The 24,265-nt window shown below is 49.4% G+C and overlaps 8 protein-coding genes across 8 annotated transcripts; 4 read left to right on the forward strand and 4 right to left on the reverse strand.

Annotated features, from left to right (window-relative positions):
- Nucleotides 1–516: 516 nt before the first annotated feature.
- BDQ94DRAFT_183920 (Zn(II)2Cys6 transcription factor) lies at nt 517–3,234 on the reverse strand (the record flags this gene model as incomplete). The annotated part of the gene is made up of 3 exons (XM_026774524.1): nt 2,127–3,234; nt 1,470–2,075; nt 517–1,384 (listed from the first exon to the last, which is right to left on the reverse strand). Exons 1-3 carry the CDS (start codon nt 2,522–2,524, stop codon nt 517–519), a joined length of 1,872 nt encoding a protein of 623 aa, XP_026630040.1. The 5' UTR covers nt 2,525–3,234.
- Nucleotides 3,235–4,085: 851 nt separating this feature from the next.
- On the forward strand, nt 4,086–4,879 carry BDQ94DRAFT_104706 (uncharacterized protein). The gene is made up of 4 exons (XM_026763425.1): nt 4,086–4,102; nt 4,167–4,405; nt 4,458–4,525; nt 4,657–4,879. The coding sequence occupies exons 2-4, from the start codon at nt 4,251–4,253 to the stop codon at nt 4,827–4,829; spliced, it is 396 nt and encodes a 131-aa protein (XP_026630041.1). The 5' UTR covers nt 4,086–4,102; nt 4,167–4,250; the 3' UTR covers nt 4,830–4,879.
- An 869-nt stretch (nt 4,880–5,748) lies between these two features.
- On the forward strand, nt 5,749–9,597 carry BDQ94DRAFT_183930 (putative C6 transcription factor). The gene is made up of 4 exons (XM_026774525.1): nt 5,749–6,277; nt 6,397–6,895; nt 6,952–7,714; nt 7,777–9,597. The coding sequence occupies exons 1-4, from the start codon at nt 6,131–6,133 to the stop codon at nt 8,855–8,857; spliced, it is 2,490 nt and encodes an 829-aa protein (XP_026630042.1). The 5' UTR covers nt 5,749–6,130; the 3' UTR covers nt 8,858–9,597.
- A 98-nt stretch (nt 9,598–9,695) lies between these two features.
- On the forward strand, nt 9,696–12,316 carry BDQ94DRAFT_137320 (uncharacterized protein). The gene is made up of 3 exons (XM_026765037.1): nt 9,696–10,759; nt 10,872–11,509; nt 11,576–12,316. The coding sequence occupies exons 1-3, from the start codon at nt 10,114–10,116 to the stop codon at nt 11,657–11,659; spliced, it is 1,368 nt and encodes a 455-aa protein (XP_026630043.1). The 5' UTR covers nt 9,696–10,113; the 3' UTR covers nt 11,660–12,316.
- A 231-nt stretch (nt 12,317–12,547) lies between these two features.
- On the reverse strand, nt 12,548–13,606 carry BDQ94DRAFT_167097 (MBL fold metallo-hydrolase; the record flags this gene model as incomplete). Its single annotated transcript, XM_026770720.1, has 2 exons — nt 12,548–12,941; nt 13,092–13,606. The coding sequence occupies 2 exons, from the start codon at nt 13,604–13,606 to the stop codon at nt 12,548–12,550; spliced, it is 909 nt and encodes a 302-aa protein (XP_026630044.1).
- Nucleotides 13,607–15,252: 1,646 nt separating this feature from the next.
- Nucleotides 15,253–16,113, forward strand: BDQ94DRAFT_104753 (DUF4202 domain-containing protein). Its single transcript, XM_026763426.1, has one exon. The coding sequence runs from the start codon at nt 15,440–15,442 to the stop codon at nt 16,019–16,021; it is 582 nt and encodes a 193-aa protein (XP_026630045.1). The 5' UTR covers nt 15,253–15,439; the 3' UTR covers nt 16,022–16,113.
- On the reverse strand, nt 16,114–17,419 carry BDQ94DRAFT_104755 (VIT1/CCC1 transporter family protein). Its single transcript, XM_026763427.1, has 2 exons — nt 16,767–17,419; nt 16,114–16,714 (listed from the first exon to the last, which is right to left on the reverse strand). Exons 1-2 carry the CDS (start codon nt 17,138–17,140, stop codon nt 16,207–16,209), a joined length of 882 nt encoding a protein of 293 aa, XP_026630046.1. The 5' UTR covers nt 17,141–17,419; the 3' UTR covers nt 16,114–16,206.
- Nucleotides 17,420–18,976: 1,557 nt separating this feature from the next.
- Nucleotides 18,977–24,071, reverse strand: BDQ94DRAFT_104765 (NACHT and WD40 domain protein). Its single transcript, XM_026763428.1, has 3 exons — nt 23,579–24,071; nt 21,475–23,487; nt 18,977–21,393 (listed from the first exon to the last, which is right to left on the reverse strand). The coding sequence occupies exons 1-3, from the start codon at nt 24,044–24,046 to the stop codon at nt 19,303–19,305; spliced, it is 4,572 nt and encodes a 1,523-aa protein (XP_026630047.1). The 5' UTR covers nt 24,047–24,071; the 3' UTR covers nt 18,977–19,302.
- Between the last annotated feature and the right edge of the window lie 194 nt (nt 24,072–24,265).

The raw sequence follows: 24,265 nt of genomic DNA on the forward strand, positions 1-24,265 counted from the left end.
ACTAAAAGGCACCAGCATCGCTTACGTTCAGGTTCAAATCCCGACCTACATTTACCGAGTACGGAGGATTGATGTTCCCGTGCAATTTCTCGAATGCTCATCGGTTTGGGGGGGAAATGGAGAGATGCTAGCCCACATGGCCCGACGCGATCGGCCTTCTGGTGTGGCTGCTCGCAGCCCTTGCAGCATTAGCCGCAACCGGGAGACTCTCTCGTAGGACCTGCCCAGGAATTCTCCCTGCTCACGACTGTCATCCAAATACATGCAATCTCTGGAGGCACTCCACAGAGTAAGAAAAGAAGAAGAAAGGAAATCAAGATACAATACACATCGAGGTAAGGACACTTTTTCTCCGAGTATTATCGTTATCCAACTTCACATCGCTCACATATAACATGTGCAAACCAGAAAAAAAAAACATATACAATATTACCACAACACAGGGGCATGAACTAAGGCATTATTGAAGATTCATGATGCAGGCATCCCTTGCCTTGGCCCTCGCCGAGGGCTAGATTATCCAATGTCAAAGCCTAGGTATCCTGTTCCTGCAGGCACCAATGAAGCGTAGCCAGCCATATAGGCCCCAGAACCTGCCAGATATGGGTTCGATGCATGTAATAGACGGCTCCGGGCGGGCTCGCACATTTGCTGGAAGTCTCCAAGTATGCTGGTTGCTCCCCACTTGCTTGCACCATATTGGAGGAGATTGTTGATCTGAGAAAGACATTCCGAGGCGCGCGCGTGGAAGCTCATACAATCTTCACCATTCAAAATCAGCTGTTCCGGGGTCTCCGGAGGAATTGAGGGTAATGCGGGTATCGACGGGTTCAAGAGAAGGTCCTGGTTTTCTGTCACATCTCGTATGAATCGTCGGCCAACTTGATACGTCCTCTGAATATCCAGGAAGGTCATCAGGGGCAGCCAGGCAGGGTTCTTCAGCACCTCATAGAGTTCTTTGATGTACCGCATGCAGCAATGGAACAGAACAATCTTGCTGTAATCACATAGTGTGGTCTGTTCGTCGCCAGCAGAGAGAATCACGACTATCGCGTATGATAGCTCCAATCGGTACAGGATGGGGAAGTGGTTTGGTATATTACTCGGGATTTTATCAAACCACTCGTATGCTTTTGAGCAGAGAGCCCACGTCGAGGCCGGAGCTTGAAGAGAAGTCTCGTGTTCATGAAAATATCTTCTCTGGTAACCCTCCGACAGTATTTGGCGAATTCTGACGATGTGCCACGCAGGCTCCGAGCTTCGTAAAAATATATGGCTCTTTTCGGTTAGTGAAGCCCCTAGGGACGTGGCAGAAGACGGCAAAGCAACATCGACGGAATCGTCCGAGAACGAGAAGGTTCTTTCAAAGGCAGTGCTTATTCCTCTTTAAAAGTGAAATGGAGTTTCTTTCGTTAGCTCAAGTATCAAGTAGCAAGTATGTATCCGGGACAAAAAGAAGTTTAACACACCTATCCAAGCAATAGACACAATGGAAAACACGGCGGCGCAGGTCCAACTGCTCCGAGGCTGACTGAACATCCAAAGGCGGGTCCTGGTGTAGGCCTAGATCGACCATTACCCTGACAGCCATCCCTACTAAGTACCAGCTGCGAAAGTGTTGGGGGTCGAATAAGGAATATTGGGCAAGCAGGAGGATTGACTGGATACCGGCTATAGTACCGGGACGGACGACGTCCTCGGCTTGATTCATTGCCATTGAAACATGAGACAACGCTCTGTGATGACTTCTATCACCGATCTCGAGGGAGATAGACGCAGACGCAGTGGCTAAGACCATATGCACAATCCACTTGTCAAAGGGCTTGGCAAAGCGCCCCCCAGCTTGGTAGACCGCATCCACAGATGTCCAGAAGCTCGTTTCGGCGAAAAATGGAAGCTGTATGTAGATGTTGTCGAAATAGTGTTGTAGCACGGGCATTATCTCATGGCGTGGCGGTATTGACTGCGCCGTCGTTCTTGGTATCGACTCAGCTTGAGACAGGGACAGAAGAAGATTGGCGAAAGACGTATTCGAAGTAATCCCATGGAAGTCTCTCGAAGTCGCATTGACGGACCTGATTGGTGTCAGTCCGAGGAACATCGTGCTAATTTCAGCGAGAACTTACAAGAAGCCAAAATCACCAACGAGGTCATCGATGTCAGTCACTTCTTTGCCACCTTCCTGTGCAACAGTACCTGCCGAGGAGATGGAGGTGATCGAACTTTGATGGGCGACACCCCTTTCGTCCACTGATAATGATGTTTTGAGGCGGCGAAGATCGTCAATCTTCGTTTTGAGTCGTTCGCAGTAACCTTCCAAAGAGGCGACATAGCTTCTTTCCTTTCCTCTGGCGAATTCGTCACTTGCGCCGGAGCAGGTGCTCGCTTTCCCGACCCTTTCGCACGCGGAGCAGGCCGGAAGCTTCCCGTCACATTTGATTTTGGCTGTTCGGCATCTTGAGCAAGCAGCCACTGGTCGACTGACTTTGAGGAGTGGTTTGTCCAGAAATGAAGTAGCCGACATGCTAATTATACATAATCTCTATGTTGTACTAGAGATGGAACGCTATTGAGTAGAAGATATGCTAGTTATAAGCTCGCGTCTTGCCCTGTCGACCACCCTGTTAAACTCATGACAGCTTCAGACGGACAGGTCGTGATAGGCACTTACCCTCGAAAGAAAGGAGAGGGGACGAGAAGCGCAAGTGTATTTGTAGAAAGAGAGACTCAAGACGTGGTTCTGTTCAGGATCTATTAGCATGCAGGAAGGAACTCAGTGGTATCAATGAGAGTTCCTCGCATTGGTTCCGTCGCACGTATCGTAGTCATCTAATCAAATAAACGTTGGCAGGGAAGTTGGGGAAAGCAGAAGTTCTAACGCCATGTTTCCTTATTTCTGACTATTTGGTTTCTGCCCTTGCCTAGGTATGTATATGGCTTTAAGGACTAGAACTCAAGAGGCAGATTACTCACCAGGCACTAGCGCTATCAATTTAGCCCGAAACCTGGCGGGGGGAGGCTGGCTGAACGGGCAAAGTAGCGAGAGGGGTTCAACTGCCCCGACACAGAGAGGGCTGACGGGGGGTTAAAGTTCCCCAAGCAGTACGACCGTTGTGGGTATAATGGTCGGAACAGAAGAAAAACCACTGAAAAGAAAAGGGAAGAGACAAATCACCATTTAGCGAGGGGTATCAAAATTCCAGGAAATAGTAGTGGTGCTACTAAGTCTGGACTGGAAGCAAATGAGCCAGTCGTAGAGTGTGGAAGGGAGGAAAAGGCAAGTACCGCAAGCTCTGGTACGCAATTAGGGTCACGAGCTAGTGCAAAAGCAGGGGGGTTCGTACCGTACCCGTCAGCCCCGTATACCTAGTAAGTACTAGAGTCAAGTGAAAAGAAAGTACCTAACTGTTTGGCGAGCCTTCCCCTATTAGCTTTCGTTCTCGTTGTTCACTGATCGTGCTGTCGAAGAGGAAGGACTTCTGGGTATTCTAGTCTGTACTAGCAGTCGATAGAGCCGCAATATTGTCGACAAATTGAACTACATGTGGTTGAAGATTGAATGGTGAATGGGAGAGGAGGGGTTGGTAGTCCTTTCTTATCAAAACATTTGTAAGGTAACCACCCGCCCGGGCACCAGCACCACCAGCACCACCACCGACATCTGGGCTCGAACGGTTTTGCTTGTGGGCGGCTACTGTCATTGGGTGCCACACAAACATTTCCCGGTCAAGGCTGGCTCAAGGCTGGCTCCTGCTCACGCCCCTCCTTTCATTGCCCCCCAAGTGGACCCCTCCTTCCCCCACGCGCAATGGGGGCTGAAATCCTCCCCCTACGCGACTCTCATGAAACGAGTCGACATGAGAGTGAGCTTGTCGAACCAGAAATTCAGCCTTGTGCTCATTTTATGTCTACCTCTTCCATCCGTTATATCAGCCTATAAACTACATCTTACTTGGGGCGCCCGCCTGAAGTGTTATGCATAATCTAGCGAAAAAGCTTCGGTCAGCCGGTGCTAGTACGGTGTCCGTATTAGTGATCTTCATGCTGCAACACCCGGCACTTGGCCGGTCCAGAACAGAAATCAGCATTCCGAGTATTTACTGTAGGTAGTGCCCACTCTTCCCCTTCCCCCTTCCTCCCCCCAAGAAAGGTGCTGATTGACCAAGGGGTAAAAAGAATGTCGACACTGACGTCCCAGAGTTCGTGAAGGGGATAAGTAGTTCAGATTGTATGAGCTCGTCAGTGTTAAAATGTGTCGCAACAGGATATCTGTCTGTAGCAATACCTGCCGATGTCGCAGTGGCTGGAATTATGCAACCAAAAGCCTTGCATCAAATTTTGTTGCTCGGGGCGCTAAACTACTAGTTTTACACCCTCTCTTGTCCACTTATCGACGTTGTACACCGTAGGCCAGTCAATCTTCCAACAGAGTCGGGTGTCGGTCCTGAAAGACTAAGGCAGTATTACTATTATCATATTTGTCGTCCTGTAGAGCACTCCATAATATGGCTGCTCTTATTACGAGGTTGTAAGTCTTCAAGGTCCTCATGCAAGGAATTATTCAAGACAATACTTAACTATTCACTAGGGAATGACTAGTTGATCACCACCAATCCATAACTAGCAGAGGTCCTAATTCATTAGAGGCATTTGCAGACACCCGCCCGTGCTTACCCATATACCCTTTTGGGATAGCTTTCCGAAGCTTGGATCAGATGAACCAACAAACTGGTTCCGACCATGGCACTGAGATCCTCTTCGCCTCTTCCTTCATTTTCGCGACTCTGCATCCATGGCACGTTATTTTTCCCGGCTATCTATATCTCTAGAGAGGGCTAGGCTCTCTGGAACTTAATCCCGCGGATTATCTCCTGAGGCTCCCCATGATTTGTTGGCAAGGACTTGTCGGCTCTGATCCGAACTACACCTTCAATCAAAGCTACTAGTTATGCAGAGAGTGTTGACGAGTAGACTTAGCAAGGGCTTACTAGTGTACTTCAGTACGTTGCTGTGAGATTTTGACTGACACAGAGCGGAACTTATGTCATAGTACGTAGTATCGATGCCATGTACGACCAAAGCAGGCAACCAATCGATGTGAGGCTTATCTCGAGCGTGATAGTTCAGTACCTCATCCGCACTGTCCATTTTGTGCGCCCTTGAAAAGCGTGGCTCTTCCAGTTTAATGACTTCGAGGCTCATACAGTGCTACCTCCTTTCATGGAGTTAGATTTCAAAGATGAAAGCAGTGTGTGAAACTACTAGCAGTAGTACTGAGTGGTGAAATCTACTGCCCCCTTCTCAGTAATAGTTATTATTGAGGTAATCCCAGTAATTGAGAATTGAGACTAGATCATCCGCCACCGCAGATCTCCGAGAAAGGTTATGCATAGTTTCATGTGTGCTAGGTCACCAGTATATGTAGTAGTATCCTCGTGTTCCTGAAAGCTCCGACCTACTGTAAGCTCTCTTTCTTTTCATGCCCACCCGGAAATTCGAATAGCCTGACTGATCGGACCGCGAAGCCCATTCCATGAAATTTGTCCGGTACGGAGGGGGGCCCACCGCGTTGGATGTCCCACCCGTCAATTTCGAGGCCAGTCTTCACAAGCGGCAGCTGTGGGTGTCCGTAGTCCTGGTAAGTGCGACGTCGGTCATCGGGGCGCTCTTTAGCGTGCCGTCGATCCAGGCGGGAGGTGGACCGAGGCCTGCTTCACTTCAGTTTCCACCTCACCCCCTCCTTTGCGCCCCATTTAATATTCGCAACTGCATATCTTGTGTTTCTTTCCAATGTCTGAATGGGTACCTTGAGTCGGAGTTCATGTTAGGTGCTAGCTGAGCTTTTCAACCTGTACAACCCCCCTAGATCTGTACAGTTATTGCCCGTCTACTCCTAGCAGCTGGTGCAAGTCAGAGCGAACCCCGAACATGTCGAACGTGCTCGTTTCTCAAGTGCCCCTTCAAACTTCCACAGTCGCGTGTGCCTGACGCTCGGATCAGACCTCCCCAAAGCTCTGGAATTTTCAAGGCTGAATGCGATACATAGAATGCAACGTTGATGATTCCTCCGGCTAAACCTACAAACCTTCGGTCAACCTAATATAGGGGTGCTCCTGCACGACATACCACAATGGCCACACATTTAAACTCTTCAAGCTCCCGCCCACAATTCACCAACCCCTGGTCAGACTCTCCATCAAAAATCTCAGAACCGTCTGATTATACCCCTGATAGCCGCATCGCGCACACTTTGACTGCTTGTACGCGGTGCAGACAGGTACGTAGTTACTCTTACTCTATCGCTGTCCTTGTTTATTCGTGAATCCATGTTCTGTTACGATGTACTCTTAACTTGTTCCTCGGCGGCTCGAGAAAGTGATCCTAATTTTTATACAGCGTAAATCTAGGTGTGATCCCGGTATCCCTCGATGCTCGCCATGCGAACGCAGCAACGCCAAGTGTGTCTATTACGATTCGGCGCGTAAAAGCACGATATCAAGGAACTATATTGTCTTACTCCGAGAAAGAGCTCGCCAATTAGAGAGTGAGCTTGCTGAAGTCGAGAGAGAGTTTCAACATGCAGCGGACGCGGAGCTCATGGTGCGCGGGGCAGGCCGCATTCGCTTCAAGGAGAATGACGAGTCGAGATATTTGGGACCATCCAGCGGTATTGCGATCACGCGCCTCGTCATGGAAATGGCCAAACAGAACACAGATTCCAAAAGCATAAAAGATGTTGTCCCTGAAATGACGGCGCAGGAGATAAAAGATGCCTTTGCACAAGAGAGCTCAAAGCCAACATCAAAGGTGTACCCCATGATCAGTTCGACGCCACAGCCTACTTTACCTCCAAAACACATGACGTACAGACTTATTGATGTCTTTGTAGTCAAGGGTACGTCCGCATCCTATCCTATACAGCTGTACACTCATGGTTGACTTGCCGTTTAGCCCAGGCAATGCTTCCGACATTGCATGAGCCTACCTTTCGCGAAGAAGCCGAAGAGGTGCTCAACGGGTCTGATGATCCCTGCCATAATTTCCAATTACGCATGGTCATAGCCATCAGCATGCAAAAGATGAGCACCGTCTATGCAGGCTTGGCGGATAGTTATTATCTTGCAGCGCTGCCATTCTTGGAACCGTCGTTAAAACGAATGGACCTCCGATCTTTGCAATGCCTTGCCCTAATTGCCCAATACTCAATGCTCACGCCAACGAGGACAGCAGCATACTGGGTGGTGGGAATGGCAGTCAAGCTATGTCAAGACCTAGGGCTTACCGATGAAGCGACTATTACTCAATCTCCCAGCGGGCAAACATTGGACCCTTTAGAGATTGATATGCGAAGAAGACTTTTCTGGATTGTTATATCCATGGAGTACGGTCTTTCCCATAGTCTTGGTCGTCCAAATTGTTACTCCGTTTGTCACGATCATATCAACGTCAAGTTCTTTGAGCCAGTGGAGGACAAATTTATCACTCGGGATGGCTTCCTACCAGGAGCGAAAATAATCCTACCGAAGTGCATAGCTATTCACTTCCTGAAGATGCGGCTCCTCCAAGCAGAAATTCGACGCACGCTCTACCTGAATAAACGCGATGTACCAGTCGATGACCAAGACCCATGGTTTTCACAAATGCTTCAGAAGATCGATTACTGGGTGGCTTCATGCCCCAAAAATGATGGGGGTAGTGGCTTGAGCGAAAAATGGTAAGGACGATTACCTAACTAGCTCTGTTTCAGGGTGCTTATCTGTATGTGGCTTTTCATAGGTTTCATGGAAGACGAAATACGATGATTGTCTTCATGTTCCGGCCTTCTCCCCAAGTGCCGGAGCCTTCTGTTGATGCTGCGCGAAAATGCTATGATGCGTCCGTGTTCAACGTAGCAATGCAGAGAGAACAAATCGCAACGGGATCCGTTGACTTGACATGGATTTTCACCCAGTCACTTTTTATGGCCTTGAACACTATCCTTTGGTCTCTCTCTTATCCCGATATTCGCAAGGAGCACCCTATTGACGAAGTCAAAGGCCATCTTGGCGTGGCACTGGAGGCTATCGTTCTTGCTGCACAGAGATGGCCCGGTGTTGAATCGGCCCTGGTACTTTATAGGAGCCTAGTTGCTGCTTGCCTTCGCGCATATGCTACCGAAGATTCCTTCGTCGTCCATTCGCCTTCCAATCATGCAACTCCGTCGTCTTCGCAGGATGTCACGACACCGCTATCCGTCTCTAGCCCTGCAAATACGTCAGCATCGTTTCACTCACATGGAGCTCGTGCAGCGAATTCTTCTGTTCCTGGTAGTAGCGCATCGGGTGGCACGTTTTCAAGGGGGCCTTCTGCAGACCCCTCATTCTCTTTCTCCCAAGGGTCAATCTCATCACCTATTGCCACTGAATCATTGAAGGCCGCGCAGCATCCATCCTGGGATGCTCAACTTACTCCGCAATCCATATCAACCACCACACAACCCTCGTATAGTTCCCCCCAATCCTACAATGTACCGACACCTTCCTACGCAGACTTATCGTTCGACCCGACAACTCCATACAACCCATTTCCATCCGTCGTTCCTGGCTTGCCAGGCTGGGATCCCAATTTCAATCTAGCCTCCACCACGGCTAGTCATCTAGCCTATGTCGATGCGACAGTCGATCCCATGAACTGGATCGAGACGATAGGAGATCAATATTCCCAATACACCAACGGCGCTTACCCAATGCCCCCGTGGCGAGGAAGAACGCTCAGCCATCAAGAGCAGATGGAGCTGATGGAAACGTTAGAAGACAACATTCCTGACGTTTCGGCGCAGTTATTAGTGCAAGAATCTGCGACATTCTACCAATCGTGACATGTTGGTCGTTTGAAAGTTTTCTACGAGGGCGCTTCGCTCTCTTTGATTCGGTCAAATCAGCGTGTTTGTTGAGCTTTTTTATTGCATGGGCCATTGTTGTCTCTATTTTGGTGTGCTTCTTTTTATTGTGTTACCATAATTATTTTGGATTCATGGATCTCAATATACCCAAGGGTCATCGTGCTGGGAAGTTAATGAGGTTCATCTGGGTGTTTGGAGCGAGTCGGTTCCGATCACTAGGTTCGGGATTTATGAGTTCAATCGATGGTTTTGGTAGAAGAGTATGAGCTTAATTCAATGTCTTTGGGTGTTTGACATGGCTTAGGGGTCCGAGAGAATGCATCACTTCCCCAACAAGCCAACTGCAAATTCTATAGATGGGACAAGTCTATCTAGCTCTAGGTCTAGAAGCAAGGAAATCTCCGGAAGAAACTATGCAATAACCCCAGGTAATACTTTCCGAGGGGCTATTCCCTCCAGGTTTAGACAAGCGCCCAACAGGGGGCGTGAGAGCCGCTAGTAAAGCGCTTCGTGCCCATGCGTGTCGTGGCATACATAGATCACAACCACGGGAAGTAATGTCTAGATGACCAAACCTGCGATGGTCAACAGGGTGAACACGATAAGCAGGAAGTACCTTGTCCAGAGAGACAGAAAGAGTGAAGGAGAAAAAGAGGGAATATCCGTTACCGATGCATACTCCGTAATTTACCCGACGATACGCCCGAGTATCGGTATTGTTTACGTGTATTGATACCGAAATACGGGCGCGGAGGCCGAAAGAGGGAAAATCGAAGAAATGAGGGCGCGTCACGTGCCCAGCCCGGGGCTCTTGCCGTCATCCAACATCTCGCCGTCCGTTTCTCCTCCAGTTGCGGACCAAGGGTTTCCCATCCCAGCGCTTTCTCGAACTCCTACCCACCCCGCCGGCTTTCGACTTAACCCACAGACCACGCCCTTCACTCTTTCGCTGGTCTTTTCTTCACTATCTGGTGCTGCTCGATATTTCACTTCAGTGCTGTGTCGGCTCATTGGAATGTGTGACTTTTAAGACGGTCGTGGAACGTCCTGCTCGCCCGCTTGAGCGCACCTCGACCGGCGTTTCCCCCCATCTCCTCGTCTTCATACTAGTCTGAATCTGCTGTGATCTGCTGCTGTGTTGAAGATCTTCGATTCAGGTCTCCCTTTCGCGAGGCTCGGGCTGCCCAGGCTTAGGCCAACCTCCTCTTCCTTCACCCTGCACTCCGTCCTCGATGTCTGATCGCGCCTCCTCGGCATCATTTCGAGCAGGACCTCCATCACCATCATCTCCCGCCGCAGGGGCTCTCAAGCAAAACCAGTTACCAGCTCCCTTATCCGATCGAATTCCACAGACTCCGACATCACCTCCGTTGATGTCGGTAAGCGCTCAGAACTATGCCACCAACTTTGTATCCTCGCAAGCATCACCTAACCAGGCGACCTCTCAATCCGCAACCCTCTCATCACCCCCGTCCTCTGCTCCGATGTCCACCCAAGCCTCGCAACAACCGACGGTAGGTACGGCGAATTCGTTTCCGACGCCGGCCAGCAGCGTGAGCGGGCACTTCCCGGGTGCGACTTCCTTCGATGATCCTGAAAATACAGATAAGCCAATGGGCTCGACAGTTCCAGACACAGGTGCGCAAACAGCGAACATGAATGCCGCGGCCATACAGCAGGCAGAACACAGACGGACAGATCATGACCGGCATACAGAAGGTATAAAAATGGAAGTTGGAGTCCGCGATTTTGCTGCGAACCACGGAGGCGACGCTATGGATATCGATAGTGAGGCGCCGGCTTCATCCAGTCGCAGTGAGCCAAGCTTGGAATCCTTGCAGAAGAACTTTTCGTCTGCCTTTCATGTTTGCAAAAGCTGTAAGAGCTCCCCAGTCCTTGGCATGGCTGTTGCCACAATTTGCAATGCACTCTCTCCCATCTTATATTTGGATTGAGCTTTGTTAACACACGTGGCTTTATGAAAATGCAGCCCATATTGCGACTGGACCGGATCCATCGCTAGATCTCATCTCACTGTACGGATTAGGTCCAGTGGCAAAGTCTGTTGCTCGGATGGATCCTGTGACAGGCGAGAAGATCAACAGGCTCAGGAAATCCTATGAAGGAAAGCTGAAGGGCTTGGGACTCGCAGGCAGGAACAAGCCAGTGAAGACCGAGCCTGGTGCGCCCGGAAGCCTCAGGCACATGACCATGTGGCCAGAGGAAGAATGGCAAAATCAAAAAGTGTTCGGGAAGGAGATCAAGGTAGCGGACATGGACTCTGCGCTGCACAGCTTGCAGATGAGGGCCATGAAGATGGAGCCGGGCACGGTACCGAACAATGAGTATTGGGAAGACGTGCTGGGGCACGAGAAGCCATCTAAGCACGCCGGTGGCGACGCCAGCAAAAAGGGTGTCGCACCCCCTCCCAACGGAGTCCGGATTCCCCAACCGAATGGAACCCCAGCGCCTGTTTCAGACCAAGAGCGATCCCGACCCAGCAGGGGACGTAAACGGCATTACGACGACAACAGCTTTGTTGGTTACGGCGAAGGTTACGCAGACGATGATGACGATGGGGCATTTTATTCAAACAGTGAAGGCATGGGGAAGAAAAAACGGAAGAAGGTAGGGCGTTCGGACGGTGAAATGGCATTCTAACATACTGATCACATTCGCTTATTTTTCGAAAAGGACCACGTTTCGAAGATATCTACCCCTCTACCTGACCGAGGTGGAAGTTACGGGGTTGGTATGTTTGGGATCGGGGCCAGGTAAACGAACGGGACGGAAACTTGATGGGATGAAAAGCTTTGTGGCTTGTTCGTTTCTTTTCTCTGCCTTCTTGGCTTTGCTTCATGCATAGGGTCCTTGTTCTGAAGGCGAGGGCTAGACTCTGTTGGATCTGTATCTGGCATTGCCAAATGCTGGACAGATTCGGTTGACCTATAGTCATGTCCTCGCCATATCTGTTAATTCTCCGTACAAATTTTGCATCACGGTGCTGGATATACCCGGCTTTCACAATGGGACGGCGTTGGAGGAGCTATGATTTGTTGCGGCACGGTTTTTGCCTGTTTCTTTGCTTGCACTCTTTTCTGTCTTTGTGCTCCCAGACAGACTGGGAGCTGGAGTTGTAATGACAATTTTTTTATTCGCTGTGTTTCCTGCTGGCTATCTCGACAGACTCCGATGCCGTCTTTTGAGCTTTTCTTCTCTCTTGTGCCAGATGGACATCGCCCGCCACTGGAAGAGCATGTATTTCTTTTTTTGAGTCTGTTGATGTGCGGCGGATTGCTTGGGCGTGACAGTACAGAATTCTAGCTTAGCATCGACGATGCTTGTGTGATACAATACTAGATGGATAGGAATGACATCTACGTTAAACGTGGGTAGTTCAGTTCCCATTGTGGATACTAAATAAGAGCTGGAGGCATAGAAGCAAACCACTACAATCACCTTGACACCGACACAGCCCAGACACCCTCTCTTACCCCGTATTTACTCTCCCTCGCTTAGTAGTAGTAGTAGTAGTAGTAGTAGTAGTAGTAGTAGTAGTAGTAGTAGTAGTAGTAGTAGTAGTAGTAGTAGTAGATACATACACATACCTTCCACCAACACCTCCCTCTATAACCCAAGCCGAGAATAGAAAGAGAGAAAAGGAATTCACCCAAACCAGTACCCATTCAAATCCTCGAAAGTCCTCTCCCCGACATCTTCATGCCGATTCTCCTCCCATACCTTTCCCCCCTGGCCAAACCGATTCGCCATATGTCCCAAAAAGAAATCCAGGTTCTCCCGACACTCGGGGAACGCCTCCCGGAAGGTATCATATAGCTCTTGCACAGAAGGTTTGCTACCACCACTGCCAGACGCATAGGTGACTTTCTCCGCAAACAGCCGTAGATAGCGCCTCGTGTGGTCTAGATCCGCCTTGACATCCAACTCCCATCCTTCTTCCATATGACCTGGGATGATCTTCTGCGGGTGTAGGTGGTCGATCATGTCGAGGGTTTTGAGCCATGATTGCACGAGAGCGGGTGATTCGAGTTCTTCGACCCTGGATATTGTAATCCCGTAAGTAGATGTATGTGTAGATATTGTAGATATAAGCCAGCCAATTAGTCTTAATTTGGGCCTCCCTTTCCGAAAGTTTAACCAAGAAGGGGAACTTTCTGAAGAAAGAGACAGGAAATAAAGAAAAACATACCAAGCATGCACACTCCTCCCAAACACGACATCACCCGCAACAACCGTCCTACTCTCGGGGACCCAAAAAACCGTCTGATCCACACAATCGCCCTGCACCGGACCCAGCAGCACAACGGGAGACCCGTCCAGCAAGAAGAAGCTAGACAAGTACGGGTCCGGCTTGCGGGGCGCAGCGGGAACGGCGTCGATGCCGAGCACCGCGGGCCAGTATTTGGCTTTCTGGTCGTATTCGGCGTTGATGCGGGAGCAGACGTAGGGAGCGGCGTAGAATTTGGCGTCTGGGAAGGCGGCCAGAATGGGGTTCGCGGAGAAGAAGTGGTCTGGGTGGTGGTGGGTGAGGAAGATGGCGGAGGGGGCGTGGGGAGTTAGGGATTTTATCCAGTGTATGGTGGACTGGGCATCTGCGAGGAGGAAGGGGGGGTCGATGAGGAGGGATGCGCCGGGGGTGGTGAGGAGGGCGGTGATGGAGGAGAGGCCTTTCGGGGTGGCGGTGCGGTGGTGGGTTTGGATCATTTTCAATTGGTGGTGGTATATTGAGTGTGGTTATTATGCTGGGGTGTTTTATGGACTTGCAATTCATGATATGCATTCATGGTGTGTACTAGGTCTACTATATAGTAAGTACTGGATTGGCTATATCCGTAGTGGGATACACCCCGCACAGTAGCAGTTGCATCATACTGATTTGGATGTTTATAGGCCCTCTATCTTCCTACTGCAAAAGCTCCACTTTATGTCTGTGATGTTCGATGCCGAGGTTGATACCTCTGTCATATCTGCCGCTCGTTGTAGCGATTGTGTTGAAGTTGAGAATCCATCCGTATTTCCGAACTGCAATCGGGAGTTCCGGAAGCCGAATTTGCAGCATCCTCACTCGGCTTTGAATAATATCAAGATCTGCGTTGGATTAATTACATGGAAGCGGGGTTGACTTGATAACAATATTATTATTGGACTTTGCCACATCTCTACTACATATTAAAGACCCACCATGCGTTAACCCCGCAGCCATAGAGAGTCCGAGACACTGTTAGTATGAAGATGAAAGGTGTATTACGCAGTACACAGTATATATAGAAGATGATCATATGAGGGTTGGCCGCTGATCCTATCCCGCATTCTTACACTAAAAGATAATAGACATTTTGACTTGCAGTGTCGACTTGAATCTTCGTCTCATCAGCGTACTTTGTCAATGAGAGGAATAGGTGCCTATCTTAACTTCTTTCAATACTGCATCGCAGCCGTGAGATATAGGCATGACATGGCAAATGACCGGTAGAGGTAGACGTAGTATGGAGGTTTTCTGTGATAGCTACGGGGCCCAGCTTAACCGAATCATAATATATGTGCACAAGCTTCTCCATGCTTCGCCTATACATTAAGCGTCGATACCATTGTGCGAGCGGTCCTGCTTTTTAGCATAGTATTCTTACATTTACTCGATTTGTTGGGGCTGCCCTGCAGAATTAGTACTCTATAGATATCGGCACTGTTCCCATTTAGTAGCAGAAATGCCTTGACCATCAGGTGCCCCACGTCTTGACCCTGGCATCAGACAGACCGAGAGGGTATGCTACTAGACACTATATGGTGCAGAAAGTATATCTTAGCCTGATTAAATGACATTGATAGAAAGACTCCCTGCACATACACTCTTTCTGAAAGAACTCTCAATAGTACGTGGGGGATCTACCACCGAGCTACAAGACGTCTTAAGAACCTCAATCTACCTTTTCATATGTGAACTAAAGGAGTCTTAATATCAAGGACTTTAGCCAGGTCGTTACACATTTCTATGCGAATAAAGATCACCTCCAATCATGTCGACTGAAACTATGTCTACCAGTACTTATGCGTATGTTCAAATAGAAAAGACAGTCAGAACCTTAGAACATCGGACTCTGAATACACAAAGAACAATGCCTATTGTGCCCCAGAGATAATGCACATCTCCGCGGCCTCACCTAAAGCCCTATATCTTCCACATATACACCTTATTAACTCAATTTTAGACACCCCCAAAACCCAACCTACCATGTGGGGTGTGACTCCTTATCGCTTATCAGCACTCCCCCCACCCTCATACAGAAAAGAATCGAACCCACCCAAATGCCGACCCGCCAGCCAATCCCGCAACCGGTATTTGATGCGGTGCACTGAACGGCAACCCCGAGGTCGGAATCCATGAATCAATAAATCATCACCTACGTCGCCTCTCTACACATTACCCCTGTACAATTCCATTCTTTACATCCCTTATACATACTTTATATACATACTATATATACATATATATACCCACCGCAATCACAACCCTCCCGATTCAATTCCCTAAAAAAATTCATGATGGACCCCCTAACAACCGCCCTCACCAAAATCGACGCCCTTCACTCCGAAGACCCCAATAAACTCACCAACACCAACATCCCCTATGAACTACACTACGCCGAGAAAATGACCAGCTATCTGTACAAACACACCCCGAACCCCTCCCCGGTCCTCCAACTCGCCATCCGCGCTCAGCATCTCAAGCGCTGGGAAGTACCGCGGGGGACTTACCCCGACGGTAAATACTATTCCTGGCGGACGGCGGTGGCGCGCCGCCAGGCTGAGATAGCGATGAAGGTGTGTCTGGAGAGTGGCATTGGGGAGGCAGAGGCGGAGCGCGTGGGCCGGTTGATTCGGAAGGAAGGGTTGAAGGGCGGGGAGGATGCGGAGGCGCAGATTTTGGAGGATGTGGCGTGTTTGGTATTTTTGGATGATCAGTTCGAGAAGTTTCAAGAGAATTATGATGATAACAAGGTGGTGGATATTTTGACGAAGACGTTGAAGAAGATGTCGGATCGGGGGAAGGAGTTGGCGAGCGGGTTGAAGATGGAGGGGAGGCCACATGAGTTGGTTACTAGAGCTGTGAATGGGGCTTAGGTCCTGTTTCTTTTCTTTTCTACTATATATAATTGTTGGTTTGTGGATTGGTTTATATATGAATTAGAGTATAGAATTTTGGGGGTTTCAAAGACTCGCTCTATGATGTGGTGGTGGTGGTATCTAATAATGTACAATCGTTATGGCATGAGATGATGGGATGGGTAACTTTTGCAGTTGGGAGATCACGCTCCGCCGGTGTCGATCAACCGGACCAAGGCAATGGCTGCTCCAGCTGCGACTCCGCCCACGAAACACATTTGTATTCCTCCCTTGATGCCTGCGACGACGTTGTCGCGCCCGGACCAGCCGCGCACTACACATGTCTTGATGTATCCGAAGGCCAGCAGCGTGATTGCCATGACTCCGATGCTCATGTACAATGCCACGATCACCTGGTCGACGATGAAATATGGGATGAGCGGAATGAAACCACCGACAAAGTAGCCGAGCGCGAGTGTGATGGCGGAGATCCACGCCTGGTTGCAGTCAGGCTCAGATTCCTTGTGATGAAAGCTGACCAGGAAGTCGAGGAGGCGGTCTTCAGAGGAGTGGAGGGATATGTTAATCTGATTGATGACATCTTCGGGGAGACGGTAGGAAGCGAAGATGGATTGGACGATGGAACTGGTTTCGGCTGGCGATGTGTCGATGAGTTCTTTTGCTTCACGTACGGTGGTCTCGTAGGATTCACTATTTGCTATTAGAATTGAACGGGAGAGTTATACTGAAGTAGGAAACTTACGCTTCGCTCTTCGCACCAACATATCCTCCCAGGCCCATGGAGATGGCACCCGCTGTCAATTCGGCCAATCCACCAAGCACAACGACCTTAGTGTTACCCAGCGCCGAGAGACCAGCGCTCAGCGCGAACGGTACCGTCAAGCCATCGGATAAACCTAGAATGGCATCCGATACAATACGCGGGTTGATACGTGATCGCGAACTGCTAGTGCTGGCGGCGGTGCTGTCGGTGTCGGAAACGGGAGATGAGGCGCGGAAGGTAGAGTAAGACCGTTGAGCTTCGAGATCTTGTTCGCTCGGCAGGGTATCGGTCTCCTCATTGGAAAGTAGTGGTTTGCCTGTTTTGGTCAGTCGAGTTCGGTTGAAGTTATTCATTTGCAGGCGGACAGACCATATGGAAGGGCCTGTTTTTGCTTTTCGCTCGGGAAGAGCTTCTGCTTCAGAAATAATAGCGCCATTGTATATTGACTGGGCTGCTGCGGGCTGCCTCAGGCCTGACGTCAGAAGCCGAGTCGGTGGCCGAATCTAGACCCTCTCAACAATTCCGGTAAGGCTGAGGGATTCTCGCGAGAGAGCGAAGCTGGACGAGACAAACAAAGTCCAGACGGGATAGAAAGAAGCTTGATAGACTTCAAATATTTGATTTGGATGACGGTTTCAGCTAGAAGAAAAATCTTCTGGAAGCACCGATATTTATAAGGAACTCCTCCTGTGGCAGCCAGCATCGACTTTTTCTGATTGTTCTCCAGACCCTTCCAGGCTGCCTTGGTGTGGGCCAATCACAAGCCGCGTAATTGTCAGCGGGTGTAGATCTCGGCGCAAAGCTCCAGCAGCCCCTCGGGGTTAAGCCAATACACCGATATTGATTGGCTTTCAGAGAGCACCGCTGACATTTACCAGGACACTGACTGGCCAGCTGCAGCAAGGTTGCTGCTCGATTACGCATTTGGATGCAGATTTGTCGGTCTCCGATGCGGATTGGGAGCAGTCCGAGAGGGGGAATACACCGAAATCACCAGCAAAGTAGGTGTGGCGATGCAGCTAATATCTGACCAGGAGGCCAATGCTCAACACCAGTCTAAATTTTCAGGGTGAGACGCGGCACGCTGTGTACCATCGTGCACTTGTTGTTGCTGCACTGTAAAGCAATTGACGTAATTGTAGGGCGATCTGTTTTAGGTGCCTCATCTTCATAGCTGTGCCGTGTCTGCAGAGCTTGGCTTTGCTGGAGCTAGACGATTCGGGTTCTACGTCCCATGGATGGGCTTGGGAAAAGCTTGGGAGAGATACAGAGGGTCAGCCAGGCATCTCTCGTCAGATATGCATACCGAACATGTTGTTGAGCTTACTCCTCTGAATAACTACGGATGAGGGTTGAGATACTCTCAATATTTGGGATTTCGCCCTGAACATCATTGAATCCACCTAACGAAGATCACTAAACGCTCTGACCCGCCTTCGACCCGGTTTCACCAAGGGCAGGTCTGGGCCGAAAGCCGCGATCAGCAAGAGCGCCCGCTATCATCTCGGGTTTACGATATTAACTTTGTGATGCTTGATTTACCAGTGGAGTAAGCCTTTTTAACTCCGCACCGCACCTCCTAGTATTGGATTTGGAATTGGAAACCAAAGCAAAATGCATTCATTTGCATATAGGGGAGTGTTCCCTTGTAACTATCAACAGAGCCCTTCAGCTGATGGCAGAAACAAGCGTCCTGAAATATACGTGAAGTGAATGGTGATGTTCAGTTATTTCCATCGTGCTAAGTATGCAAGGCTGTTTATGGCTTATGCTATGGCTAAGCCTCTTAATCTTGAATCATATCCGGCTAGTCGATGGTAGATATGTGTCAGACTAAAAATGGGAATATTGTGTGTACTGTATAGTTCTCTGGCTTCCCATGATATTAATAAATCTGAAGACTTAGATCTCAGTCTTAAGCATCCCATGTCAATAATGAATCCTTCTATACACTGCCCAGTCTACTTATCCAGTCTAACCAACCTAAATCCAACATAGCCAAGCTATATGCTATCCAATTATTACTATATCATAGCAACCCTTCCACCACTATCACTTAAACTCACCATCGTATCAACTACACCTATCTCGGAATCCAGATCACACACTTCCTCGCACCCCCAGCCACTCTAAAGAAACAAACAGCCTAACATTCTACACTATTATCCAAAACATGTTCTCCAGTGGAAGCCGTCACCATTCATTTGGCATCTCAAATCATTAGGAACCACTAGATCGCCTGACCACGTGCTTGCTGATCTAAAGGCTCGCATGCAAAGACCCTCGCAAACGACCCCCAAAACGGCCTCTCCAACGACCTCGCGTACGTCTACATCTACGCCCGAAACACGGGGGAAGCTCGTGGAGGAACATCATTAGGATCTATTCAGCAGAATTCTTAAGACATTCACTCCAGCCCGGGTCAGCTGATCCTTTGCCTCTTCTTCCTGCGTGGTCTCCGACCACCACCTCAACAACTAACCACCCTCTTGAGATCAGATAGATCAAATATACATCAAGCATATCGTTTAGCATGCATGTCAAAACCAATAAATAAGAGATGGCCGGAATGAGATCCAAGCACAAATGTAGAATCTTTGATGCAAAGATTCTCGCAGTCGCTCTTTGGCCGATATTCATCAGGAAGCCAGAGAACCTTATCCTCACCGAGGCACACCCATCCATCTTTCACACGTATTGGATCAACATCAGCAGCTACAGAGACCAAATGCCCCTCAGCGTCGGTTTCTATGTGATATATTTCATGACCAGTACAGAAACATTTGCCATCCTCGGAAAATTGAATTTTGCGTCCAGCGACATTGAGAGAGCTACGCAATTCATGTGTTGGCAAGTCCCACAAATCCACAATGAGGTTACCACGGCTCAGTGAAAGAGTGGCCAGGATCATGTCGTTCGGCGAAAAGGCCATCATCAAACAGGATTCAAATGATTTCTCTAGGTAGAAGTGCTTCCCTGTTGAAGGTTCACGAATGCTGACTTTCCTACCGTCAGTGACAGCTAGCAGGTGACCATCATGGGAGACTATAAAAGAGCACAGCTCAATTGAGTCGGTGAAAGTTTCGATTTGTTTCCCCGAAAATGGGTCCCATACCTGAAACTCCAGGCTGTCCAGGGACCATGAAATGATCTTGCCATCCGGCCGGAAGGCAATCTCCACGTTGATGTAATCGTCAATACCCCAATCCTCAATATCCGTGATCTGCAACTCCCGGATTAGTTTCCCACTGCCTGTATCCCAGACCTTGACTGTTCTATTGACAACACCTGCAATGAGACGGCCGTCGTCAGAGAACCTAGGATCAAAAATGGGATCTTCGAGAGCTTCGAGCTGATGCTGTGGAGTGCCTGAGGGGATATCCCAGAGTTTTGAGCCGTCATAAGTAATCGAAAGAACCGAGTTTAGTTCACAACCGGGTAAGGCATGTACAGAAAGAGCCGAGTTGGAATTAGAAAAGGGAGTCGAGTCTCGATTGCCGACTCGTAAGTCCCACAGGCGTACAATGCCATCGCCCGTACCAGAAACAAATTCGCCATTGGGAGAGAAAGCGAAAGTGCGAACACGATTCAGCTCGTACTCTAACTTCCCTGAAGTACTGTTCCATAGTTTAGCTGTGCCAAACCAGCTGCAAGAGGCGACCAATTCACCATTGTATGAGAATGCCACCGATAAAGAGAGATCGTCAAGAGAGTGAATTAGCGAACCATCTTTTACATTCCATACCTTGGCCCCGACATGGCCAGAGCACGATGCTAGCAGGTCGTCGCGAGGTGAAAAGGCTATAGATTGGATAGAACCATCACATACTTTGATTTGTGATTGCACTGTCAGATTCAAAGCCGGGTTCCATAACCTCAATATACCTGTATCGGACCCAGTTGCAACTATCTGGCCGTCATGTGAGATTGCTGATGCCAGAAGCTCATCAATCTGACCCTCCAGTGTCTGATGGAACGCACGTTGGGCGATATTCCAGAGGCCTAATGTGTGGGGGTTGGTGGAAATGTCCTGTAAGAGAACTGTCGTACCGTCAGGGGTAAAAGCTGGTCGATTGTGGCACCAAAGATATTTGGGAATCTCTCCGTGCAGTAACCCCGTGGGCGCCTTCCATAGTTGGATGCCGCTTTCTTTTTTGAACACCGATGCCAGTAATTTACCATCGGGAGAGAACGTTAGCTTACTATCACCTGGCTGTATTTTGGGCAGTTCGTCTTTGTCGTCGATTGCTTTGAAGCTCTGGCGAATGGTTCCTGTGACCGTACTCCAAAGTATGATCGTTCCAACCTTATCCATCGAAGCAATGACTTCGCCGTCTGGCGAGCATGCCACCCCTATTATGCTCCTCCCATTGTGGCCTTCATAAGATTGCAATCCTGGTCCCCACTCCAATCCCACATTTGGCAGCCGAGAAATAGCTGGAGGTATATACCTCGCAAATATGTTTCTGATGAGAGACTTTTGCGGAGCAAACACAAGTGCAGAAGCGTATAGCTGCAGCGGAGCCTTCTCGGCAATCCCTAAGTTCTTCAGAATGAATCGGTGAGCGTCATAGAGAAATCCGGACAGCAATGGTTCATCCTGCACCTATTTAACCTTGATCAGAAAAAAATTTTCGTTTCTTTTTTGTTTTTGTTTTTTTCGGCGGCGTCTGAGATTGAGACCTACCTCTAACAACTTCCGCAGAATGTTGATATTGACCACAACCTCAGATATATAGCCTAAGATGCTCATCGCCTCAATCCAGTGCAGAAGGTGTTTTTCTAGGAGCTGGTGAGTCTCGTCACCGTCTCGTAGAGCAACCTTTCCCCTTTGCAGATGATGAATCCAATATCGGCACGCATATCTGAGCTCTTCAGATATATTTTGACTACATTTCTCCCTGTCGATCTCCGAACGCAAAGTTCCATAACTCGGTATGTTGCACAAATTCTTCCGCAAGCCGGTCCGCGATCGTTCCATGACTCGTATGCAGCAGAGAGCTACGTGCCGATGCATCGCTTCACCATCTACCCAGAACGGGGTCTCTTCGCGAGTCTCCGCCGCGAGCAGAAAATCTCGGAAGGATTGATGGTATGGCCTCACGGGCTGGCCTTTGTCCTTCGGTACGAAGATCACAGAGGTAAGGAAGCTCAATTGACGGCTGATTGTGGATTTTGGTATCCCGAGAAGACATGCCAGGGCGCTGACCGACAGTGGACTGGCGAGGATGATAATAGGCCCGATCAGTCTCTTGAATTCATTCACTGTCTGTGCGTGTTCACTTTTATCTTCAAATGCTAAGATTGAAGAAAATACGGGAAGGTATGTCTTGCCTAACACTGATATGTGGGATGCGGGTTGATTCTCGAGGATTATCCTCAGCCTGTCTCTTGGGTCTTTCAATGGATCCTCGATGAATCGGCACATGGTGGCGGCAGAGATGAATAACGGGAGGGCTATTTGAATCAGCTGCGCAACCTCGCTCTCCTCTGGCCATTTGGAGAAGTCGTCGTCCTCGTCAGCCCAGTTATAGTCGTCTTCACTCGGCAATTGTCGTTCCGTCCGGATCTGCAACAGTCTGTCTCGTATGAACAACGAGATGTCCTGCTCAACAGTCTCGGCAGGTATTTCGTGCAGGGCTACGTCATCATGGTCATCTCTAGATAATTTTCTGAATCCTGTTTTGATGATAAATTCTGGACGACTGGTTATGAACACGCGGAGTCGGATCGCTTTTGACTCTTGGATCCGGGGAAGAAGGGAAATCAACTGCTGCACGTCTTCAATCTTGTCGCACTCATCCAGTGCATCAATGACCAAAACCAACACCAAATGCTGCGAAAGATCATCATTCAGGGCCAAGAGGGGCTTCAGGAGGAGTTCGTCGAATTGCTGTACAAGGCCCTTCGCGGCGATCTTTGAGTCACGTTGTATCGCCTTTCTAACGCGCGGGATCAATCGGGGCTCATGGACAATCAGTTGTTCAACAATCGTGGCAAAAAATCGGCTTGCGTTTCCACGATCAGCCTCGCCTCTCTTGAAGAAGAAGCTTGCCCCGAGGTAGTTCTTATCTTGTAATTTCCGTGCAACAGACTTTGAGATTGTGGATTTGCCGGTCCCCGCCATGCCATTCAGCCAGAAAATGCACTTCTCATCTGGCGATTCCGCCCACGCCATGATCCGCCGGAGTAGACTGGTTCTGGTGTTTTCGAGGCACCCCTCATTGAGTTGGTTGGCATAGGAGTCATATGCTGCTCCGTCGGCAACCACAAGCTTGGCGACCTCAAAATCCTGGATCAAGCTTTGGACATCGGCAGCGATCACGTCAATCTGCGTGAGTAGCTTCTCCGCTTCATCATCCCGACGACGGTACTGGTCCAGCCGCATCCAACTGTCGAGCTGTTCATCTTGCTCCGCAATGGCGGACTTGAGCGTGCTCAGCGGCTGGTCCTTCAGGGCGGTAATACTTAGAAGAAGCATCCTGCCGACGTTCGCCTGCCGAACCGTCACCATCTCTGCAGTATACTTTAGGATGGCGACATAGGTGTCGATGAACAATCTTTCCAACGGGACCTGCGTGTCGGTGTTTACCGAACGGCGACAATACATCTCCACAACGGCATATCGCTCGAGCGTGTCGGCGATGAATCCAGAAGACTCGAATGCGGCTTCGCGTAAATCATGTCGATTCTTGGCCATCTGGAAAGAAGACAACCATATTAGCATATACGGCTGGATTTCTTGTTTAGGCCCGAAAATAGATCTGACCCAAGCCATGATTGAAACTCACCGTGAGCGCCAGGGACACGAACGTCCATGCCGTGGTCGCATGTCCCGTCGGATCGCAAGCTGCCGCTGCGCTTATGACACTCTGAAAGGACAAGGCGGCGCTGAGAGTCTTGTGGGCATACACCCGTAGCTGACGAGTCTTGCTCTCCCCGTTTCGCTTTTCTTCCTCATCGTATTGCCGCTGTGTGGTCTGGACTATGGACTGGAGGAGTTCCTCAGGACGGGCGTGAAGGCCTCCGTCCGCATTTCGGATAGAACATAGTTTGTCTCGGGCGGGCTGGTCGAGTTTGTCGAAGGCTTCTTGCCATAGATCCTTGGGACTATCTGGGGCTGCCACACAGGAATTTGGTTGATTCTGGTTACTCTGGGATTGCTGTGAGCTACGGCCGGATTCCAGTGTAGATGAATCTGCGGAGGAATGCCTGAGGCGATGCTTGTGAAAGCGCTCCCGGAGACCCCGGAGAACCATCTTGAGACCCCTGGGGCATTTGGTCTCTTTCAGATGAAACGAATGATCAAATGTGTTTGAGGGGTAAGGGGGCGATGTGGGATTTCTCCGACGTATTACGAGCATGGTTGCTTTTTCCTGAGGGGAAGAAACTAGGGCTAAGCATTTACAGTTAGTTTCCCATCCTCTTCCGTCCACACCCAATGACCGGAAGACAATATATGCATGGCATCGCGGCCT

Source organism: Aspergillus welwitschiae (assembly GCF_003344945.1).
Source record: "Aspergillus welwitschiae strain CBS 139.54b unplaced genomic scaffold BDQ94scaffold_5, whole genome shotgun sequence".
In the NCBI taxonomy this organism is placed as follows: Eukaryota; Fungi; Ascomycota; class Eurotiomycetes; order Eurotiales; family Aspergillaceae; genus Aspergillus; species Aspergillus welwitschiae.

Coding starts and splice junctions, on each gene's coding strand:
- BDQ94DRAFT_104706 (XM_026763425.1), top strand. CDS start 4,251: ATGTGTCGCAACAGGATATCTGTCTGTAGCAATACCTGCCGATGTCGC. Junction 4,406..4,457: donor ACTTATCGACGTTGTACACC/GTAGGCCAGTCA, acceptor TGAAAGACTAAG/GCAGTATTACTATTATCATA. Junction 4,526..4,656: donor ATGGCTGCTCTTATTACGAG/GTTGTAAGTCTT, acceptor AGGCATTTGCAG/ACACCCGCCCGTGCTTACCC.
- BDQ94DRAFT_137320 (XM_026765037.1), top strand. CDS start 10,114: ATGTCTGATCGCGCCTCCTCGGCATCATTTCGAGCAGGACCTCCATCA. Junction 10,760..10,871: donor CTTTCATGTTTGCAAAAGCT/GTAAGAGCTCCC, acceptor ATGAAAATGCAG/CCCATATTGCGACTGGACCG. Junction 11,510..11,575: donor GGAAGAAAAAACGGAAGAAG/GTAGGGCGTTCG, acceptor TTTTTCGAAAAG/GACCACGTTTCGAAGATATC.
- BDQ94DRAFT_104755 (XM_026763427.1), bottom strand. CDS start 17,140: ATGAATAACTTCAACCGAACTCGACTGACCAAAACAGGCAAACCACTA. Junction 16,715..16,766: donor GTTGGTGCGAAGAGCGAAGC/GTAAGTTTCCTA, acceptor AATAGCAAATAG/TGAATCCTACGAGACCACCG.
- BDQ94DRAFT_104753 (XM_026763426.1), top strand. CDS start 15,440: ATGATGGACCCCCTAACAACCGCCCTCACCAAAATCGACGCCCTTCAC.
- BDQ94DRAFT_183930 (XM_026774525.1), top strand. CDS start 6,131: ATGGCCACACATTTAAACTCTTCAAGCTCCCGCCCACAATTCACCAAC. Junction 6,278..6,396: donor CTTGTACGCGGTGCAGACAG/GTACGTAGTTAC, acceptor ATTTTTATACAG/CGTAAATCTAGGTGTGATCC. Junction 7,715..7,776: donor AGTGGCTTGAGCGAAAAATG/GTAAGGACGATT, acceptor GGCTTTTCATAG/GTTTCATGGAAGACGAAATA.
- BDQ94DRAFT_104765 (XM_026763428.1), bottom strand. CDS start 24,046: ATGGTTCTCCGGGGTCTCCGGGAGCGCTTTCACAAGCATCGCCTCAGG. Junction 23,488..23,578: donor TCGTGTCCCTGGCGCTCACG/GTGAGTTTCAAT, acceptor TCTTCTTTCCAG/ATGGCCAAGAATCGACATGA. Junction 21,394..21,474: donor TTCTGCGGAAGTTGTTAGAG/GTAGGTCTCAAT, acceptor AAGGTTAAATAG/GTGCAGGATGAACCATTGCT.